Raw genomic sequence first — 22,519 nt, forward strand, 5'->3', positions numbered from 1 at the left:
TACAACCTTCACATACTATTTCAAAATCCTGTAGAAAACTCACGATCTGAGATGCCAAACAAAAGCAATAGAAAAGGGTGTTCAAAGAAATGAGTCAGAAAAAGAAAAATATTGTGGAAGAAATGGGATTCGGTGCGCTGGTATATGTCCTAGAAATGAACGTCTCTCATAAGTTCTTGAGGGAATTGAGTCGTTACTATGATGACTATCATGGATACTTAGACACTCTCTATGGCAGAATATACATAACACCTGCCGAGATAAGAGATGGGCTTGGCATAAATCACGGCGGTAATATACTTTCCACCTTGTGCTTATTTTGGTTTATTCATTGCTTTATTTTAGATTCATTTGAAATAAAAAATGAAACTGAACCTTTTTGACTAATTTGTTTATAATAAAATATTATAGGGGATCATTTTCCTGAAAAGTTGAATACATCAAACTAATTGGGAAACAGAAGGAGATAACTGACATCTTCAAAGGTGCTACTTTGGCATCTTTGACAAAATCTGTGCTTAACATGAATGTTAAGGGGAGGAGAACCAGCAGAAATTCAAGAGGACTTTTGTCGTCTTCGTCCAGAAGTGCTTCTTGCTGCTGACGATAGTAAGCACGACCTTCTCGATCCATAAGCCGCCTGCCCTTCATGTGGACAACCTCCGACGATGGGATTGGGCATCTCATGTGCTAAGCTTCCTGAGGAAGGTGATTGAAGCCGAAAGACAAAGAAAGAAACTTTCCATTAATGACTACATCTTCGTTTTAATGGTAATATATTTCCATGAATCGAAGTTCCCTCGACCGAAAGCAAATGATGCTCCCAGGCCACCATGGGTGGCCTACTGGGCACGGAGAAATATGCTCAACCGAATTTTTATGGAAACAACTGATTCAATGGTAAATTAAACAAAAATTTTACTTGAAAATTTGGTTCAGATGCTTCTAAAATACTGTGCTAACTAAATAAGTTTGTGTTTTAGGGACTTGTGTACAGAGCAAAATTAAGGAGGAGAGATACAAAAGAAAAGAAGGTCGAAAAGAAAACAGTTTTTCTGAAGGGGAAAAAGAAGGAAAAGGAGAAGAAAGAAATAAAAAAAGAAAGTTGTCGTTTTGGATTCATCTTCAGAAGAAGACAGTTTTTCTGAATCTGAGTATACTTCTCACCATCACTTATTGAAAACTATCTATTTATTTAATGTTTTATCTTGTTATTTTAACAAAAATTTTTGTATGTGTTACAGAGAAGAAGAAGAAATTGAGAAAACGCCGCCAAAGAAAAAAAAACAACCACAAAGGGTGGCGAAAAAATAAAGCAAAATAAAGAAGCTTGTTCTGATGGATTCGAAAAGCAAAACTGAATCTGAAAAGCAGTAAGTTTGGGAAATGATTATTTTCGGTTCATTGCTATGTTTATTTGATATTCATTTGATTTAGTTTTGCTTGTATTTGCTGAAAATTGTTCATGTGTGCTTGTTAAGTTAATTACAGCTTTAATATTTGTCTCTGGTATACATTCGATGTGTTTTCCTTGATTATTTACATTATTTTACCACATATTTATCTATTTAGTTAAAGTTTTATTTTGTTATTTTAACAAAAATTTTTGTATGTGTTACAGAGAAGAAGAAAAAATCGAGAAAACTCCGCTAAAGAAAAGAAAACAACCACAAAGGGTGGCAAAAAACAAACCAAAATAAGGAAGCTTGTTCTGATGGATTCAGAAAGCAAAATTGAATATGAAAATGAGTAAGTTTCTGAAATGATTATTTTCTGTTCATTGATACTTTTATTTAAAGTTCATTGATACTTATGATATGAATTTTCAGAAGTAAACAAGTAGAAGACGGGACTACTGAAAAAAAAATAAATGTTGGAGCCGATAAAAGAAAAAAAGAACAAAGATAAAATTATGGAGCTCAAAAAACAAATGTTGCTCTAGATGATTGTCACTCAACAAATGCGCGAAATGATTTATTGCAGACGTAAGATTCAGTTTCTTACATAAAGTTCTTTTTCTTTGTTTGCTAACTTTTCCTAAAACCTCATGTAATTTTTCTGGATTTACTGAATAATATTTATTTTTTTGCCTAGACTGCTGACTATAAATTTGGGCAGCGAACCTCTGCTACAAACTCAAATCAGCTCGACACCGTCTATAAATGCACCGACCAATACCAAGTAAATTCGGTTTATTTCTAGTTTTAATTAAGGTTCATTGGAATCCAAAAATGAATTTGATGTGTTTTTAATCCTCTGCTTTTAATCTTGGTTGATGATTTTAATTTGGTATCTTTTTTATTAGCAAAAATACCCTTGAAACCCCGGTGAGAGTTTTTAGAAGAAAGAAACTGTATCCAAAAAAAAGGGAAAAACAGAGTTTAACAACTCCAACTATGTAAGTTGAAATATTTATATTAGTCTTTCAGATTTATGTAATAATTTTTGTTTAATTAATCACACAGGATTTATGTTTAATTGTCAGTAGCACTATACCTGATCCTCAACTACAAATCATTGTTGTTGGAGAAGAAACTCATTCTCAACCTTTGAATAGGTGAGTTTTTCAATGTGCAGCTTTCAGTTTTTGAATTGTGTTTCACCTCTTTTTCTTAAGTAATTGACTAAGGAATAGATGTTAATTAAGTTAAAGAGAAATTAATTACCAAGGAATTAGAATTTGATTATTTACGATTCGTCGTGATTAATCTTTGTATACCTCATATAAATAAACACAAAGATTAATTTCTTAAGGAGTGAACATCTCTGATACCTTAAATTACCTTTATTACCTTACTTTCTCAACCAAGTTTGTTTTCTTGTGTTTGATTTTCGGTTTTTTATACTATTTAATTTGGAAAACTCTTATTCTTGATTGTCTAACTAGATTAATTAATTGACCATTGTTTGCTTAATCCGTTAATCCTCATGGGATCGACCCTCACTCACCTGAGGTATTACTTAATACGATCCGGTATACTTGCTGGTATTTTGTGGTTTGTAAAATCCGCATCACCCATTCCCTCCTTCTCTTGTTGGCTGGCTATTGCTTTAAAATCATCAATAATCACAACATTATCTTGCAACTATTGTATGACTTCTGAAATTTCATCAAACTAGGCCTGTCTAATCTAATCTAAGATGCTCATATGAACCCCAATTAACCCCCAATGATTTTTATTAACCACATCTTTTTTACTTTAACGGCAATAAAAAACTTACCAGTCGCAATGATGTTCACATCTATCTCCTCTTTCTAAGCTAACACAAGACCTCGTGTTGTCCTTGTTGGGTTCACAATGCTCCAATTCATAAATTTGCATGTTCTCATCTTACTTCCCACATAGAGAGGTTGATTTTTTATTTTACAGATAAAAACAATCTCGAGTGAGTGGGATTGATAAATCTTTTTGAGGTTTTGGATTGCCAGGGATCTCTCCAAACTCCGACAATTCTAACTCAACAGCCTCATGGGACATTGGGTACCATTTTATAGCTGGCACCCTCCACCCTATCAACAGTCAATAGCTCTTCTTCTAAACAAATTCTCTTAAGATTCTCAACATTCTCCTTACTAGAGTTTCTGTGCGGGTAGCCTATCTGGTATATAAATGAGCTTCCTTGTTGTCTCGCCTATTGTTTTAATTTAAAGCCTCTGGATTTCTTGAGAGTGGTTCCTGTAGACACTACCACGTTCTCTTTAATATTCATTAGACTGTGAATTTTCCCCAAAACAGTAGGGGACTCATTGTATTTAATCAGTCTCCCAGCTTCCTCTATAGTATATACCTCTAGTCACCAAGTCTCCCGAGTCGGATTCTATATTCTGGTTTGGTGTTGGATTCATTGCAGACTCCTTCATACTCAATCCAGAAAAACCATCAATCAACTATGAAGGTGCTGGTTTTCTCCTTGTTTTAGGAGTAGCCGAACCAGAAATTTTTGTAGTGTATGGTCCTTCATCTTTTCTCCTTTCTATTCTTCTCCTTACTTAGTCATCTTTAACCCACTCTCCTATTGCATCCTTCTTTATTTTGTATTGATAAGAATCATCTAGAAAGAGCTAACACTTTTTGTCTCATGTCCCAGATAGGCATAGCAAGTACAAAAAATGCCAACCCGTTCATAATGCAAGCTTCATATTATCTTTTAATTTTTCTCTCCATTAATCTCTACTCTAGCCTTGATCACTCTTGATTTTTTTCCCTCATCTCCAAAAGATCAATGTCAATGACATCCCTGATCCTGTTCATAAGTTTACATCTTATCTCCAAAGTTTTATAGTGTTCTGATAAGTCCCAAAACTAGACCCAAATCGAAAAGGTTGTGATCTCCGCATTCGAAAAATTTTTCATTCTCTTGCTATCTTTGAACATGAAGCACAAAGCCCTTAAAAAGCCAAGGAGAGCCACGCTCTACCCGCAGTGCATCAGATTCCTTTCTAAAAAAGAATTAAAATTGATTTCTTCCAACGTCCGTCACCCTGAGTCCCTCCAGTCTCCCCCTATAGTAGTCATGGCACCCTCCATTGTAACAATGGAAAAGAATCTATCGGCAAAAATCCTTCCATAAAAACTTTTGATGCACTCATTAATCCCATCTGAAATGTCTTTTTTTTTTATCTAGAATGACCACCTCTTCCTCCTCATCACTACTCCCTTCGAACCTGTGATGTTGATCCTTAGGTGGCTCTTCCATCTTGTTACTCTCACTGGTTAAACCATAGTTTAGAGTCTGATCTGAATTATGATTTTGTTGATGTAAATACCCTAATAGGTGCTATGCAGAAATTCTAGTAAAATACTATGTAAAATTCTAACAGACTTTTGTTATAATATTTATGATATAAGAAATTTATTAAGAATATGCAGTTGTTACAAACAAGATCATTTGAGAATAAACATAAAAAATATATAATTTTAAAATAAAAATATTAATTAATATATAAATAATATCCTTTCTTATCTTTACTTAATTTACATGACAAAAAATACTAATAATTTTACTTATATTTAAAAATTAATCTTTATTTTGATAATTAATTAATTAGTCGGTTTCAGAAATTGTATTATCATTGTTTGTTAATTTTTTATTAACTCAATTTATTTATTTATTTTAGTGTTGATACCAATTTAAATTTAACAAGATAAAATAAAATGGAGACGAAGATTATATAATAATTTATAATTGACTGTGAAGACAAAAATAATATAACAATGGAACAATTATATTTATTATATATAATTATACATTTTTTACATTCTATGGGGCAAGTGCCCCCTTATTTCTTAACTTGGACCTGTTCTTAGTGATACTGACTGTGAGAATGTGAGTGTTGGTGATAAATAGGCCGAAACTTGTCAGGCCGGCTCGCTAATTTGTCAAAAAAGACGGATCGAATTAGAAATTTAAAACTGTTATAATAAAAAAGACTGTCTAACTCGCACCATCTAATCTACGGATTTTGACAAGTTTCTGCGAGGCAGAGCGGAACGGACTTGTCCAGCAAATTTTTAAATTTAAGATAATAATTGAATTTGAAACATTACTTTTATACTTGTATTTAGAATGTTTGTATATTTTATTTTAAGTTATAATTTAGATTATGTCTGATTGTTTAAAGACCTGAACAATATTTAATTATATATTTTAAAAATATTTGTTTTCTTTAGGCAAAATTTTATTATTTTATTTTGAAAATTTTGATTTATTATGTTTATTAGATATTTATTGTTATATAAATTTAGAAATTATAATTTTTTTGTCTTTAAAAATTATAAATTTATTGATATTTTATGAAATTATATATTTTTTAATATTTAATAATTTAATATTTTTTAAAAAAAAATTGGAGAAATTAGTCCACCATGCCAATCCGTCGTTAGATAGAATAAAATAAAAATTTGTGATCGCCTAAATAGACACACGTAAAAAAAGAACTAGTCTGCCAAATAGCGAAATTTTGACAGAACGAGACGGACTCTTTTGGCGAGCCGGGCATGCGTGTCTGGACTGTCTGCCACCCATAATTGTTAATGTTCGTTGTTGTTTGTTGAGGAGGTTGATGCTAGAGAGGAGGTGGTAACTGAAGTAACACAAAATAAAGATGAGATGATAGAAGGTGGGATTGAGGGAGGAATCGGTTTGGAGTCAACCAATCAGACTAAGGTTTTTTAGTGGGATAGGATTAAAATTAGAATTTTAATTAAACATAAAATTAAAACAATTGACTATTAAAAATTTGATAAGAGAAAATAAATTTAAAATTTATTGAAATATTAAAAATAAAATAAATTAAATGTTAAATATAATTTTAAATAATTTTTAAAATTTTAAAGATAAAAAACATTTTTTACCCTTTAATTTATTTGAAGGGATTGCAACATAGAAAAATCCATCAATATATATCTTTCTGCACAGAACTAAAAGTGGGTAAAACTATTATTAACATCAAGCTAAGAGGGAGAATTAGCCAGAGAAACAGAATCCTTAACGCGAACATACAACGCATTGAACTAAATCTTACATCAGAAGCAGAACTTTTAAACGTTTGCAGACGAAAACAAAAACATTTGTTTGAATCGAAAGCAAAATTGACTCATCATTTTAAAATGATAAACTGATTTATGGCTGATGCATATTTTACAGTAATGAATGTATGGATGGTGATCATTGAATTGAGTGCATCTTGTTCTTAAGGTCCAAAAGGAAGTCATAAATTTTGTACTGATCAGGAACGGAGTTGGAAACGCTGTCCCTCTGCATGCAGCGCTTGGCCCAAGACACAAGCCTGGGAAATTCCTCAGTGATGCTGAAGTTGGCAGTGGTCTCAAGAGTATAGAACCAGCTGTAGAAGGGAATGAGAGCCACATCAACCAAACCAAACATGTCTCCCCCAAAATAAGTCTTCTCCGCTAACTCTTTCTCAAGCACCCTAAAGCTCTCCCTCAACTCCTTCTTTGCTTTCTCTTGAACCTCCCCTGTCGTTCCCCACACCAATCTCCCCGTTGAGTAAATCTAAAACATCTCACACAGTAATAATGTCATGAATTCATAAATGTAATCTCCATCAAAGTTGAAAAATAAAATCAATACCAGAAAATAACAAAATAAAGTTGTATATGAACCAACCTTTTTGTCTATATAATCAGCCCAAAACCTTGCATTGGCTCGCTGGTAAGGATCAGAGGGCAACAAAGGGGACTTGTTATTGCTCCAAACCTCATCAATGTACTGAACAATGATGAGTGATTCGGAGATTGGTCTTCCGTTGTGAATCAAAACAGGGATTTGCTTGTTGACAGGGTTCATCTTCAGCAAAAGGGGACTCTTGTTGCTCAAGTCTTCTTCTCTACCCTCATAGTGGATCCCCTTTTCCGCCAAAGCTATTCTGACCCTCATGCCGAATGGGCTTGGCCAGAAATCTAGTAGAACCACTTCGTCAGCCATTATTGCTCTCAAGTTGAGGCTATTTGCAAGGTTCAGTCTGCCGAAGATGCTAGCTAGTTCTCCACTATTGAACAAGTCTGTTATTTATAACATAGGTGGCAATTGGAGAGTGAAGGTTGTGTAATTTTCTGGGAGCTTCTCGTTCTTCCTTGTACACACTAGATTACAGATGCTTCGTGTTTAGTGTTTACACGTATTCTCTAGGCTTAAAATTGAGAAAAAACCACCCGATATTTATAAAGAAAAAATATAAGTAGACAATAAAAATATTAAACAATGTGAATAATAGATATATTAGATATTTATTTTATTAAGTGTATGAATAGTTATTTTAATATTAAAATTTAGATAAATAATTTAAAGGTATAGTATATTTTTGTTTGATTAATGATTATTCATATTATTTAAGATAGTCATTATTTACTTTAACACTCCCCATTTAAAAAAGACAAGGAGGCTCTTCGCAAAAAGAAACATCTCTTTTTGGTCATTAAGCAGTTATTAGCTGAATAAATAAATAAATAAATAAATAAATAAATAAATAAATAAATAAATAAATAAATAAGAGAGAATAAATATAAAATAAAAAAATATAAATAAAAAATTTTATTATTAATATTATTAATATTATATATATTGTAGTATAAAAGAGAAAGAGATAGAGAAGTGTTTTTGTATGTATATTGTTGTATATTTTTGTCTTAGAATTTATTTCTCTATTATACATGTAGAAAGTTATTTCGTTCAAATTTTATTAAATATAATCTTTTTTGAAAGCCTGAACTTCCCACCTTTGAAAAAATTGAACAGTTTATTTTATGAAAAAAGTCATAGGCTATTAAATGGACATTTATCATGTCACAATACTTTTTTTTATGTTTATTTAGGATTATGTCTCATTAAAATTTTATTAAAAAAATTTATTGAAAAAAATTTTAGTAAAGAAAAAAGAGTATAATATCTTTTGTAATGGGGACTGCTTCATTAAAAATCTTATCAAGAAAAATCCAAAAAAAAAATACCAAGAAAAAAATAGTAAAGCCTCCTCCTCTTGCCGATATTATTTTATATCTCGAAATCGGTGCATCCCAATCTGATATACCAATTTTTCAAAGGAGAATTTCGGAAGTGACTTCGTAAATAAATCTGTCATATTATCGCTTGAGCAGATCTGTTGGACATCAATTGTTCCTTGATTTTGAAGATCATGAGTGAAGAAGAATTTGGGAGAAATATGTTTTGTTCTATCGCCTTTGATGTATCCACTCTTAAGTTGAGCAATGCATGTTGTATTATCTTCAAATAAGACAGTTGGAGCTATCTTATGATCAATTAGTCAACATGATGGCAGAATATATTTGATCAAACTCCTGAGGCAAAACACTCGCGACTTGTTTCATATATCGCTAGTATTTTAGCATTATTAGAGAAGGTTGCTGCTATTGTCTGTTTCGTGGGTCTCCATGATATAGCTGTACCACCATATGTGAATATGTATCCTGTTTGATATTTTTCTTTGTGTGGATCAGAGAAGCATCTAGCATCTACATAGCCAACTAATTGTGACTTGGATTCATATGGATAAAACAAACCCATATCAACTGTTTCTTGAAGATATCAAAAAATTTGTTTGATTCCATTCCAATGTCTTCATGTTGGAGAGGAATTATACCTTGCTAGTAAATTCACCGCAAATAATATGTCAGGTCGTGTATTATTAGCAAGATACACTAGTGCTCCAATGGCACTAACATATAGTATTTCAGGACTAAGGATATCTTCATTTTCTTCTTTAGGAGGGAATTGATCATTTTCCACATCCAAATACCTTACGATCATTGGGGTACTTAATGGATGTGACTTATCCATATAAAATCTTTTCAAGATCTTTTTTGTGTATGTTGTTTGATGAATAAAGATTTCATTTTTTGTATGTTTGATCTGTAGGTCGAGACAAAATTTAGTCTTTTCGAGATCTTTCATCTCAAACTCTTCTTTTAGAGCTTTTATAATTGTTGGAATCTCTTCAGGGGTTCCAATGATATTTAAATTATTAATATACACAGCAATTATAATGAATCCAAATGTAGATTTTTTTTATGAACACATGGGCAGATATCATCATTCTTGAATCCGTTTTTAACCAGATACTCAATAAGACAATTATACCACATTCATCCAGATTGCTTTAGACCATATAAAGATCTTTGCAATTTGACTGAGTATAATCCTTGTGAATATTCAGTGGATGATTTAGATATCTTTAATCTTTCAGGAACTTTCATATAGATATTACGATCTAATGATCCATATAAATAGGCTGTTACCACATCCATTAAATACATATGTAGTTTATAGTATGCAGACAAACTTACCAAATAAAGCAATGTTATTGCATCCACTACATGGGAATATATTTTTTCGGAATCTATACCGGGCCTTTGTAAAAAATCTTGTGCCACAAGTCGAGCTTTGTAGCGTACAACTTCATTTTTCTTATTTTGTTTTCTCACAAATACTTATCTGTATCCAACAAGTTTTACATCTTTTGGTATACGGACTACAAGTCCAAAAACTTCACATTTTGCAAGTGAGTCTAACTCAACCTTCATAGCTTCTTTTTATTTTGGCCAATCCTTTCTTTGTCGACATTCTTCGACTGTTCTTGACTCAAGATCCTTACTTTCATGCATGACATTAATGCCACATTATATGTAAATATTTCATTGACAATTGTCTTATTTCGGTCCCATTTTCTCCTGTAAAGACATAATTTATCGAGATTTTATCTCTTTTTTTCGAGAATTTTTGTCTTTGGAACCGACAAGCTTACCACGCTTCTGACGTGAATTTATTTTGGTGGCCATTTGTCTGCTTGGGACATCAATTTGAATTGGAGCATTTTCAGCTGGTATATAAAATTTGTTATCCTTTTCGTATCAGAAAATGCATCAGGCAATTCATTTTCTATTCTTTGTAAATGTATAATATTTTGAACTTCTAGTTCAAATTGCCCTAATCGAGGATCTAAATGGATCAAGGATGATGCATTCTAATTAAGTTCTTTCTTAGGAAGCTTATCTCTCCCCTTAATATTGGAAATTTTGATTCATCAAAATGATAATTTGTAAATAGAGCTTTAAATACATCTCCAATTCGTATTTTAAGATACCTCATTATAGAGGAAGAATCATATCCAACATATATCCCCAATTTTCTTTGGAGTTCCATTTTGGTGTGAGAATGTGGTACAATGGGAACATATATTGCACACCTGAATATTCTTAAATGAGAAACATTTGACTGCTGGCCAAAAGCTAATTGCATAGGAGAGAATTGATGGTAATGTGTTGGTCTCAAACGAATAAATATTGCGGCATGTAAAATAGCATGCCCTAAGCCGAGGTTGGGAGATTTATTCTCATAAGTAAGGGTCTAACAATTAACTAGAGGCATTTAATAAGTGATTCTGCTAACCTATTTTGTGTGTGAACATGAACTACTGGATGTTCAACGCTTATTCCAACATTATCAAGACAGATTGCTTTGATTGAATTTTCTAGAAACTATGCTTTTAATCGAATAATTTGAGCAAGTAATCTCGCAAACGCTAGGTTGCGAGAAGACAATCAGCACACATGTGACCATCTCGAAGATGCGTCTATTAACACCATAAAATATCTAAAAATCCACATGGTGGATGAATATATCTACATATATCATCTTGAATCCTTTCTAGGAATTCAGGATACTCAAATTCACTCTTTACTAGTGATGACCTTAAAATTAGTTTTCCTTGAGAACATGCAGCACAACAAAATTCACTAGATTAAGAATCTTCTAGTTCTTTAGTGAATTTTCATGAAAATTTTTAATAATTCTCCACAACATGGTTGTTCCTAGAAGATCCAATCGATCATGCCAAATTATAAATTCATTTGGGTTGGTAAACTTCGGGTTTACAATGACATGTGATTCAATTGCACTAATTTTAGTATAATATAACCCGGATGAAAGTGAGGGAAGCTTTTTTAACATAACCTTTTTATTTGAATCATGAGTTGTGATACATAAGTACTCATAATTTTCCTCATTCATTATTTCAATATGATATCCATTTTGACGAATATCTTTAAAACTCAACAAGATCCTTAGAGACTTGGTAGACAATAGCAGTGTATTATTTATTATGAATTTTGTTTCTCCGAAAAATAAAATTATTGCTCTTCCGGAGTCTTCTATCACATTGGCTACTGAACCAATAATAGTATTAACATATTCTTCTTTTGGTACAAGATGTGTAAAATATATATTACTTTTGAGAATGGTATACGAACTTGTACTATTAGCAAGGCAAACATATTCACTATATGTCCTTACCATTTTCTTCAAAGACAAATAATAATAATAAAATGAGTAGAAGTCTATGCACAGTAAAATTATTTTCTTGATTGAAATTATTTTTCCAAGAAGTATTGTACATAGTATCATATAAAAATTTTTATTATTATTATTTTAGAACTTGACACATTTAGTAATTTTAAAATTTATAAACATAAATATTTTATTAAATATTATTTATATACATCAAACTTGAAATTCAAATACATATAGGGAATAAAACTTAAAAGTTTTTTTGTACATTATTTATTTGGTGGGGAGAATGTAAGAATCGCGAATTAATTAATTGATTAATTAACTTTAAATAATAATAATTTAATTGTCTGAATTGGGTCCAAAAATTTAGAATATTAATTAGAAAATATAAATATGATATTTGGACTTAATAGATTTTTCTGAGTCGGAAAATGTAATATTTTGCAGAAAATTGCATAAAAACACGTACTGGTAAATTAACCGGTAGTACCGGCTTAAATCTGTCCGGTACTGTGTAAGAGAAGTAAAAATAGTAGAAAAACTTAGAAAAATAATTAAATTTAAAAATCGGATACAAATTTTAAAGGTTTGGTCCAAAGTTGGGGGGCAAACGGACCAAAAATGCTAACAGGTTAGAATAGACCCAAGTTGGGCCCAAACCCAACATATATATAAGCTTAAAGGAAGGCCATTCAGCTCATAACACACACTAAAGCACAAGTGTGCAGCTGCATGAGTTGAGAGTGAAAGGGGAGAGTAAGTTACTATTCACATACAACTTCCGGCGGCCATATCTCGAGTTACGGTGCTTCGATTTGTGTGTTGTCAGCGGCTACGCGAAGCTCTCGCCAAGCCCGTTAGTTCTATCTAACTTGTGTAGGTAAGATCTCGAAATTTTCTCTCCTCTTCTCTGTCCTAAGAAATTCAAAAATGTGGGTGTTGGTTTTGAGTGAATCTTTGTGTTTTAATTGATTAGGTGGTCTCTAAGGTTGGGCTATTGGTGGTTTATGTCTCCAAACACCATCAGACAAGGTAAGGAAACTCTTTGCCTTTGTGAATTTCTGTATTTAAAAACCCTAGGTATTGATTTATGAAAATTCGTATGGTTTTAGTTAAGTTCTTGCACTTGTTGGAGTTAATTTGGAGCATTGGTTCTTGAATTGGTGGCTTGTTGGTGAGTTGAAGCTTGCTTGGACTCAAATTGGTGTTTTGTACATATTGAAAATCAGCCAATGTATGGTTTCGGTTTTTTCTATGTAATATATAATATCTTTGGATACTTAGGCTAGTGACCCATAGGATAGGTTTGGTTTGGATTGAATTGATTGTTGGATTTGAGATTGCATGATGGTGTTGTTAAATTGATAATGTGTGATGATGTTAATGCTTGTGATGGTTTTGATGTGTTGAGATAAAAATTATGAAGAGGTATGATAAATGAAGCTTATGAGTAATGGAATTTAGTGCATGTTGTTAATATTGATTATTGAGATGCAAATTATAGAATTGTTGGGTTATAAAGGTGGAATTGATTGATAGAGGTATTGAATTGGTCGAAATGTGATGGAAGGGTAAAGTATAATATTTAGTAGTGTTTTATGGTGAGATGGACTAGGCTTTGGTTTGGTTGTAAATCTTGAAGTTTTGAGCACTTAGTAAATTTTGATAAAAATAGATTTTTAGTGAATTTTGACGAATCATATCTTGAGTTGCAGTTTTTAAAATTGAACGATTTTTATATCAAATTAAAGATAATTCAAAAAATTTTAAAACGATATAGATTTTGAAGGAAACTGAATTTTATAGAAAAAGATATGATCGTTGGAAGTTTGTGTCAGAAATATGAATTCTGTGATGTTAAAGAATTTGTGCTTTCTAATTTGTGTGCGCACGCACACTGCTGTGCGCGTACTATGATCAATGGCAAATTTTAACTTGTGTGTACACACAGCCTTGTGCGCACATAAACCCTGTGTATTTTTGAAAAACGTGCGCACACACACACTTGTGCGCACGCACATATAAGGATGTGGCTGCTATTGGGCACACACCCAACGAAGTATTGCAAGATATGTGCACGCACCGCCTTGTGCGCACGCACACGTTGGAAGGTGCAATCTGTTGAGGGCGTTCGCACGCATTGTGCGAGCGAACAGAATTGAAAAATTTTACTCCTGCGCGTACGCACACATCTTGAAAATTCTCCTGGGCGTGCGCATGCACACTCCTGTGCGTACGCACACTGCCCTGTTTTCCAATAAAAATCTTGTTTTTAACTGTTTCACCTTCTTGGAAAATTTTGTAAACTTCTGTGACACTCATCTAAGACTTTTTGGCTTATTTTTGGATGTCAAAACATAGAGAAGGTCCTAGGTGAATTTATTTCGGTATTTTTTATAAAAAGTTTAGAAGACAGAGAATTAAGTTTCTGGTGTATTGTGGATGGATAACTTGGGTGAGATGGTGGAATACTGTAATAACAATTGACATGATAATTGGTGGAATTATGAATTGAGTATGATTGAGATGAGTCTAGGACTCGAAGAGTAATGATGGATTACTGATGCGCTGAAAAATTATTTATGAAAACCATTGTTCCATTATTTTATACTGAGATTGTTGAACGCTATGCGCCTAGCAGGGACGGCGTTTGGATCCCGCCTGTTGAGGTCGCGGCGGCGGCGTAAGGGCGGTGGTTAGTCCCGCTTATGTTGAGATGTGAGGTCCGTGGCAAGAGTATCCCGCTCGCATCCCTTCGGATCACTAGAGTGTGCAGACACAAAATCTTGGACGGTATTCCGAGCACCATATCTCGGGGGTTCCCATTATGATTCCGAAGGGCGACATCTCCATGGAGATGTGTCGGGTTGGCAGTTGAACCGACAATGTGATATCACAACCAATAGGATAGACATTCATCATGTGTATTTTCTATGTGGTTTCTTGCTTTATCTACTTTCATACTATGCCTACTTGTATAACATACCTAATTGCTTCTTGATTTACTTACTATACTTGATTATTTCTTGTGTATTACTTGTATGTAATTATTTGTGCTTTCTACTGGATTGAGGAGGCTCGGTAGGTGTTGAGAGAGTTATTGCTGGTTTAGAATTAATCCAAATAAGAATCACTTCGTTAATAGCATAGTCTATACCAACAATGAACTCTCACATTCAAAGTTTAAATCAAAAGATGTCACAATTCAAAACAAATATAAACCGGGAGTTTGAAGTTCCGGGTCGTCTTCCCTAGGAGTTGCAAGTGAGGTGCTCAATTATTGGCTATGATGGAATGGTGGTTTATTGCAAGAGGCAAGAAATGTAAATAGCAAGGAATTGAATAAGCATGCAATAACTAAATATCCAAGCAATTAAACTCAAGACAATTAATCAAAGAAAAGGGAAATTTAAATGCTAAGAAACCACTTGGCATGGATTGAGAGTTAAGGTTACCTATCCTAGCCATTGACCACAAACATATGATGATTATGAAGATTTAATCCTACTTATTCAACCCTAACATCAAGGATAAGTCAAATAGGCATAATTGATTTCAATCCACAAGTCCTAGTCAACTCTATTAATGGAAGACTTAGAGTTAGTGGAAACCAAATCAACCAACTACTCTAATATATCAATCAAGAATGGATATCAATGACTCAACGATCACCAAAGTTCTCAATTCCAAGCCAAGAGTGAGGAAAAACTAAGCCAAGCATTTTTATCAAACACTTGGTGACTTGGTGTACATGAAAATAAAAGCATATTAAATTGCAATCAAAATAAAATCTAAAGCTACAAAATGTAAGAAAATAATAATAACAACTAAAGAAAGCAATAATAACATGGAAAGATAAATTTGCATTAAATGAAATTAAAGTCAACAAGAGTGTTCATAACGTAAAAGTGACATAAAAGAGAAATTAAGAAGAAGAACTAAGAGAATTAAGACAATAAAGCATGAAAACATAAATGAAACTACATTAAAACAAGAATTAAAGACTGAAATTAAAGAAAATTAAACTAAAAAAACCTAAATTCTAGAGAGAAGGGGGAGCTTTTCTCTCTAGAAAACTAAGACAAAAACATAGAAAAATCTAAACCTAATTGCTCCCCCCTTGCCTCCTCTTGGATTAGGGTTAAAATAGTTTTAGAAATGAGTTGTATTGGATTTTGGAGGCCCAAAATTCGCTGCCAGGGAATTGCATTAATGAGGTCACGTGCTGGGACTTGTGCGTACGCACAGACGTGTGCGTACACACACTTTCTATTTTCTACTTGTGCGTACGCACATAAGGTTGTGCGTGTGCACACTTGCTGAAAAGCTCCAAACTTCATTTTTTCATGATTTCTCTACTTTGGCATGCTTTTTCCTCACTTCTTCAATCCATATTAGTCTTGTAAACTTGAAATCACTCAACAAATACATCAAGGCATCAAATGGAATTAAAGTGAATAAAATTTAGCAAATAAGGGATTAAAAAGTATGTCTTCACTTTTGAGCATAATTTATGGAGAATTTACAAAATCAAGCTATTTCATTGAATAAATGCAAGAAAAGTTGATGAAATCCACCCAATTAGAGTAAATAAATACCATGAAATGTGGATTCATCAGTAGGCGGTGGCGATGGGATCGCATGGCGGTTAGGCTGGTGAAGGCTGTGGGACAACGGTGATATGATATTTAGAGATCCCTTAAGATAGTTTACCCTATTTTATAAAGGTTTTAAAGTTATGGTTTTAATTTTAGTTATGCTTTAAGCTTGAATCTTGTGTTGATATGAAGCTCTAGGATTGCCTCTGGTGTCGCGGGGTCTTATATCTTACATTACTAGGCACTGTTACCATATTGAGAACCTCCGGTTCTCATTCCATACTTGTTATTATTTTTTAGATGCAGGTCGCAACCCACCTCGGTGAGTTGCTTTGGTGGTGACAGAGCGGAGGACCTTTATCCTGTCTTGAAGTCTCTTTTGAGTATTTTGTTTAGTTTCTCTCGCTTTTGTATTTATTTTTCCTTAGAGGCTTACTTTGAGAGAGAGATACTGTATAAGCTGTTTTACTTTCAAAACTCTGTATATCAGTATTTAACTAGTCGGCCTAAACTCCGCAGGCTTATACTAGTATTTTATGATTATTATACTCTTATATAACTACATATATCTTGTTATCTTACATGGTGGATCTTGTCTTTTACGCTCATAGCCTCGTGTGAATGTTCGTGCTTATAATTTCGTATTTGAGCTTATTTTCTTCATCGGGCTTCTAGAATTATTATTCCTTCTATATATATTTATGTATAAGCCTTAGAATTATCGTAACCTTTGATTAACCTTTGCTTTACAGCATGAGGTAAGGTTTAGGGTAATTAGGGTGTTACTGACGAACAGAACTCTCGCGCGGTCTAGAATTTTCATAATTAAGTTCTCGTTGCAAGTATAGCTTCTAGACCGACAAGAAATCCTTTCTTGTAAAAGTTTTGGTTGTCACTAGTAACAAAACCCAATAAAATTTATAACCGAAGTATTGAAATCTCGGGTCGTCTTTCAAGGAATTGCAGGGTAGTATGATTTATTATTGGTTATGGAAAAAGGTATATTTTTGGATTTTTAAAATAAGGAACAGGAAAATAAATTGACAAGAAAGTAAATTAATTATCATGAAAACCATTGCAAGGTATAAGAACTGAAAATTCCATCCTAGTTATCCTTATCAAATGTGATGAAAATTGTTTATTGCTCCCACTTAGTTAACCCTTACTAAATAAAGAAAAGTCAAGTGGACTAATCAATTTGATTCCTCAAGTCCTAGTCAACTCCTTTGGAAAGACTAGCTTTAGAGGGATCCAAATCAATCAGCAAATTCTAATTTTCAATCAACAGCTGAGTTTGATAACTCAAGTGTCACCAATTACTTAACCAAAGCAAAGGGAGAAGAAATTTAAATTAAATTAAAAGCATCAATAACATGAATTGAAGAAAGCATTCATAAATCTGAAATACCTCAAATTGTATTAAATAGAAAATCAAATTAAACATAGGAATCCATAAACCAAATTGGGAAAATAAACGAACTAAAGTAATAGAGTAATTGAAAGTAGAAGAGAAATTAAATTAAAGGAACATTGAACCTGGAATTGAGAAGAGATAAACCTAAAACTAATAGAAATCCTAATTCCTAAAACCTAAGAGAGAGGAGAGAACCTCTCTCTCTAGAAAACTACATCTAAAACCTTAAATTGTCTGTAATCAATGAATTTTCAATGTATGATTTGATTCCCTCATTCTCCAGCCTCTATTATGTGTTTCTGGGCTTGGATTTTGGCCGAAAAAGGGCCCAGAAATCGCTGGGGGCGAATTCTGCAACTTTCTGCACGTGGCGTCTGTCATGCGTACGCGTAGGTCACGCGTGCGCGTCATTTGGAAGTTTTCCTTGTCATGCGTCCGCGTCGTCCATGCACGCGCGTCGCTGCCATTTCTTTCAAAACTTCATTTTACACGTTCCTTCCACTTTTGCATGTTTCCTTTCTGTCATCTAAGTCATTCCTGCCCTATAAAGCCTGAAAATACTTAACACATAGATCACGACATCGAATGGTAATAAAGGATAATTAAAATTAACATTTTTAAGGCATAGGAAACATGTTTTCACATATATCACATAATAAGGAAGGAATTGTAAAACCATGCAAATTATATGAATAAGTGGGTGAAGAATTGATAAAAACCACTCAATTGAGCACAAGATAAATCATAAAATAGTGATTTATCAGTTACACATGGTGCATTTTATCTCCTTTTGTTTGTGTGTACAAGAGAGTGATAGAATTGAACACTATAGATACAATGCTAGTACTAAACAAACTCATGTTGCAACAAATTTCCTCACTCATAAAACAAATAGAACAAATGCAAGCCTCAGCCATTGAAACACAAGTTACTACGTGTGACTTGTGTGGAGGAGAGTATAAGAATGAAAAGTGTGAGTTATTCAAGTCCATCATTGAGCAAGTAAACTACATGAGATATTTTTTTAAGGCTAGAGAATGACCCATATCTCCCTGGATGAAGAAATTGTCCTAATTTTGGTTGAGAATCAAGGACAAGGATACATTCTGTACCAACAGCAAGTAAATCCAATACAATTCCAAAATCCTCTTGAGCTTGCTATGGAGAAACTATCTCAATCCACTGCTAAGTTTGTTTAACAAACCTAAAATTTCATATAAGAGACAAAAACAAACTTCAAAAACCAAAAAATCTCCATAAAAAATTTAGAATTGCAAGTGGAACAGATTGCCAATTAATTGACAGAGAAACCAACAAATTTCTTTTCAAGTGATACAATGCCAAATCCTAAAGAAGAATGCGTGGCAATCAACGCAAGGAGTCTGTACCCTAGTAAATCAAAGAGATATATGAAGATTAATTTAATTAACTCATTGATTCAAGAAGTTTTTTATGGAAGGACCCTTGAGAATTTTCCATAACACTAAAGTTTTGAAGGAAAAGAAAAGTCGAAAGATAAGTTGCCTATAAAGAAGATACCTTCAAAAAGCACTAAGGAGAGAGGAACCACCAAAACTAGAATTGAAACCCTTAATGTCACTACAAGAAAACACGTCTTTTGCCACGCTTTTAAAGCGTGGCGAAAAGCTGAAAAAAGCGTGGCGATAGCTTTTTGCCACGCTTTTTGAGCTATCGCCACGCTTTCGAAAGGGTGGCCTATCAAAGGGTGGCGGTTGCTCTATCGCCACGCTTTTTGCAGTCTATTGCCACGCTTTTTGTTTGCCACGCTTTTTTACAAACTGCCACTTGGAAAAGCGTGGCTGTAGGTGAGAAATACGGCCACGCTTTAAAAGCGTGGCGATAGGTAGAGATATGGCCACGCTGTAAAAGCGTGGCGATAGGGCAGATCTGGCCACGCTTTAAAGCGTGGCCATAGCAAAATATACAGCCACGCTTTAAAAGCGTGGCAAAAGCCTTGTTAAATTAAAAAAAAAAATTTTCTTTCTCTTACTTGATCTTCATTGCTACACTATAAATTTTCAATCCTTTTTTATTACCAAACCTACAAATATAGTATGCAATTTTTATTACAAGACAAATCAAACAATAATTAGTTTGATATATAATTTACTATAATTGTTTTATACATTAAAAAAACTATTACTCAAATACAATAATTAGTAACTTCAACTTGTGTAATATTATATGATTATCTTGTGTTATATATAAATGATTGTATTAAAAACTAAACCCAGTCCCAAATCAGTTCAGCTACTACTTCATCAATGTAATGGTAGGAGAAAAAAGCCACCCCTGAAGTGTATGATCCAAAGCCAGACCATGACAATAGCAGCCATTGCTAGAAGGTGAGCCACAAAGGTAAATGGAAGAGCAGGAACTCCCAACCCCATCTTCAATCTTTTCTCCTTTTGTCTCCTTCGCAAGCATTGTCTGTAGAGGAAGCATGACCAACTCCTTCAAGGTGTCTTTCACATTTTCTAAAGCCCCAATATCATCAAAAGTGACCCCAATATCACTTGGAGAAATCACATCAAGCAGTTTTTCTCAAATTCATGTTCAGTAACTAAATCCTGAGCAAAATGGGGAAGGGAAAAAAGAAAAACAACAATAGGAATTAATAAGTGAAGAATAGTCCTCATATATTTTAGTAAAGAACCACCAACGAAACAAGTAATTGAAGTTCCATCTAAAACAACATGTTTACGAGGCTACAATGCAAAATTCAATTACAGTTGGCCATGGGTGCTGAAGATTTGATTCAAACAGTAATAGGCACAACAAAAGAGATGAAAATCAGCAATTAAATTACCTTCAGCAATTTCTTTGAATTCTTGTTTTCACCTTCAATGCCCTGTAGAATGTTCAGCCCATACTTAAGGCTGAACCAATAAAATGTAAAAATAAGTGTTACAAGATGAATTTAAGTTCATATAAAATGTAAAATAGTGTTTATAGGTGAACTTAAGTTCACATAATTCTATTTGTGTAGAACTATATGTGTGCTTTAATAGTTACAAGAAGGAAAATTGAACCTGTAAATATCTCTATGAAGGATCTTCAGGAAGGGTAAGTCTTCTATTCCGGATTGCAGCAACATAGACCTGGAAATTAAAAACATGAATAAGTGCAATAAGGAGTTTGCAACCACTATAGATGTCATCATCTGGGGTATTAAGCCTATCAAAATTCGAGAGTAATGCTGATTAAGTTAAAACCAACACCACTGAGGCATGTATACAACAGATACCTGCACGATCTCAAGTAAAGCACTTGTTCCTTTAGCAGGATGAATTCTGTATAGTGGCAATGCAGCAGCAAAGATAATGATGCCAAGTAACATAGCAATGGTGCCAATCCCAAATCCCCAATCCCATCCTTTATGGATTTGTATCCACACAATGAAGGTTAAGCTGACAGCACCACCAAGGCACACTGCAAGCAAGACTGCAAGAGTGTGTTGAAGAATGTTGACATCAGCCTTGATTCTTTTGGGTCTGTTTCATCAAACTGGTCAACATACCTGCACATATTTGTGCATTCAGAAAACAACCACAGTACTGCTATTAAACATACAAAATGCTTTTGCTTAACCATATTAAGATAAAAAGCATATAAAATAAACCACAAAACATTATAAATAAATTTTGAATCACAATAGTAACGGTTTTATGTGTTGTATATTCTATAAAGAAAAACGAAACCATCTGTTACATTTAAGAATTAAAAACATTAGTTAATTCGATTGAATTATGGAAATAAATTAAAAGTAAGAAAGAACTTACTTCCCAGAACTGCTCACAGAAAGAACGGAGTATGAATCATGTGGAACAGGTGTACTAATGTGCTTCTTCCCCTTGCTTCACAGGCAATGGTTCAAAAAATCCCTTTGATCTTCCAGTTTCTGACAAGGAGCTATTATAATAACCAGCAACATACATCAGCCATGATATGCTCACTTTGTTCAAAATATGATAAATTTTATATATGGAATCTTAAGAATAACCAAGAAAGATTAGACAACCAAAAGAAGACATGCAAGATCCAGGAAGTCAAGCCATAAGAATTGCAAGGAAGAACAGAAAGGTCAACCTCTTTAGTTACAAATAAGATTGACTAAACAGAAAAAAACTAGACACTAAAAACCACAGTGCATTAAAAGAATAAATTTTTTTGTCAAACAGGAAATCTCGTATTATTGAGAGCAAGGTATTAGACGGAGAACTTCTTTCATTAATGCCACAGTAAACAAGAATATGTGAAGCAACAATTGTAGAAAATTAGAGCTGCAAAGCAGAAAAGAAAAAAGAAAAAAAGGGACAGAGAAACAAAGAGAAGAGGCCAAGGGGAGAACCAGATACGAAACAAAACGGGACAGAAACGGAACAGAACTGAATAGTCATAATTATCAGACTAAGTCTTTCCTAAAGCAAAGAAATCCAGTGTTCAAATCACTAACATTTTAGTTAAAGCTTAGTTTAAGTCACAATCCATTTCCATTGCAACTAACCAAATTTCAGTTTTTATGAGACATTTTAAAGCAATAAAATAGTCAAAAAAAATATCTTAACAGAAACTACATTGGCTACAGCATACTTAAGCAGCAGTGATAAGCACTGCTCGAGCAAAGCACAAGCACAATTCAAGAGAGCTCACCTTCCTT

General features: G+C 33.3%; 1 protein-coding gene and 1 long non-coding RNA gene across 2 annotated transcripts; both read right to left on the bottom strand.

Moving 5' to 3' along the window:
- Nucleotides 1-6,419: 6,419 nt before the first annotated feature.
- LOC112737939 (probable glutathione S-transferase parA) lies at nucleotides 6,420-7,653 on the bottom strand. The gene is made up of 2 exons (XM_025788100.3): nucleotides 7,132-7,653; nucleotides 6,420-7,017 (listed from the first exon to the last, which is right to left on the bottom strand). The coding sequence occupies exons 1-2, from the start codon at nucleotides 7,447-7,449 to the stop codon at nucleotides 6,670-6,672; spliced, it is 666 nt and encodes a 221-aa protein (XP_025643885.1). The 5' UTR covers nucleotides 7,450-7,653; the 3' UTR covers nucleotides 6,420-6,669.
- Nucleotides 7,654-20,909: 13,256 nt separating this feature from the next.
- Nucleotides 20,910-21,773, bottom strand: LOC112735858 (uncharacterized). Its single transcript, XR_003168580.2, has 3 exons — nucleotides 21,642-21,773; nucleotides 21,107-21,379; nucleotides 20,910-20,960 (listed from the first exon to the last, which is right to left on the bottom strand). It is a non-coding gene; the product is annotated as an uncharacterized lncRNA (long non-coding RNA).
- Nucleotides 21,774-22,519: the final 746 nt, after the last annotated feature.

The sequence above is a fragment of the Arachis hypogaea genome, chromosome 13, assembly GCF_003086295.3.
Source record: "Arachis hypogaea cultivar Tifrunner chromosome 13, arahy.Tifrunner.gnm2.J5K5, whole genome shotgun sequence".
In the NCBI taxonomy this organism is placed as follows: domain Eukaryota; kingdom Viridiplantae; phylum Streptophyta; class Magnoliopsida; order Fabales; family Fabaceae; genus Arachis; species Arachis hypogaea.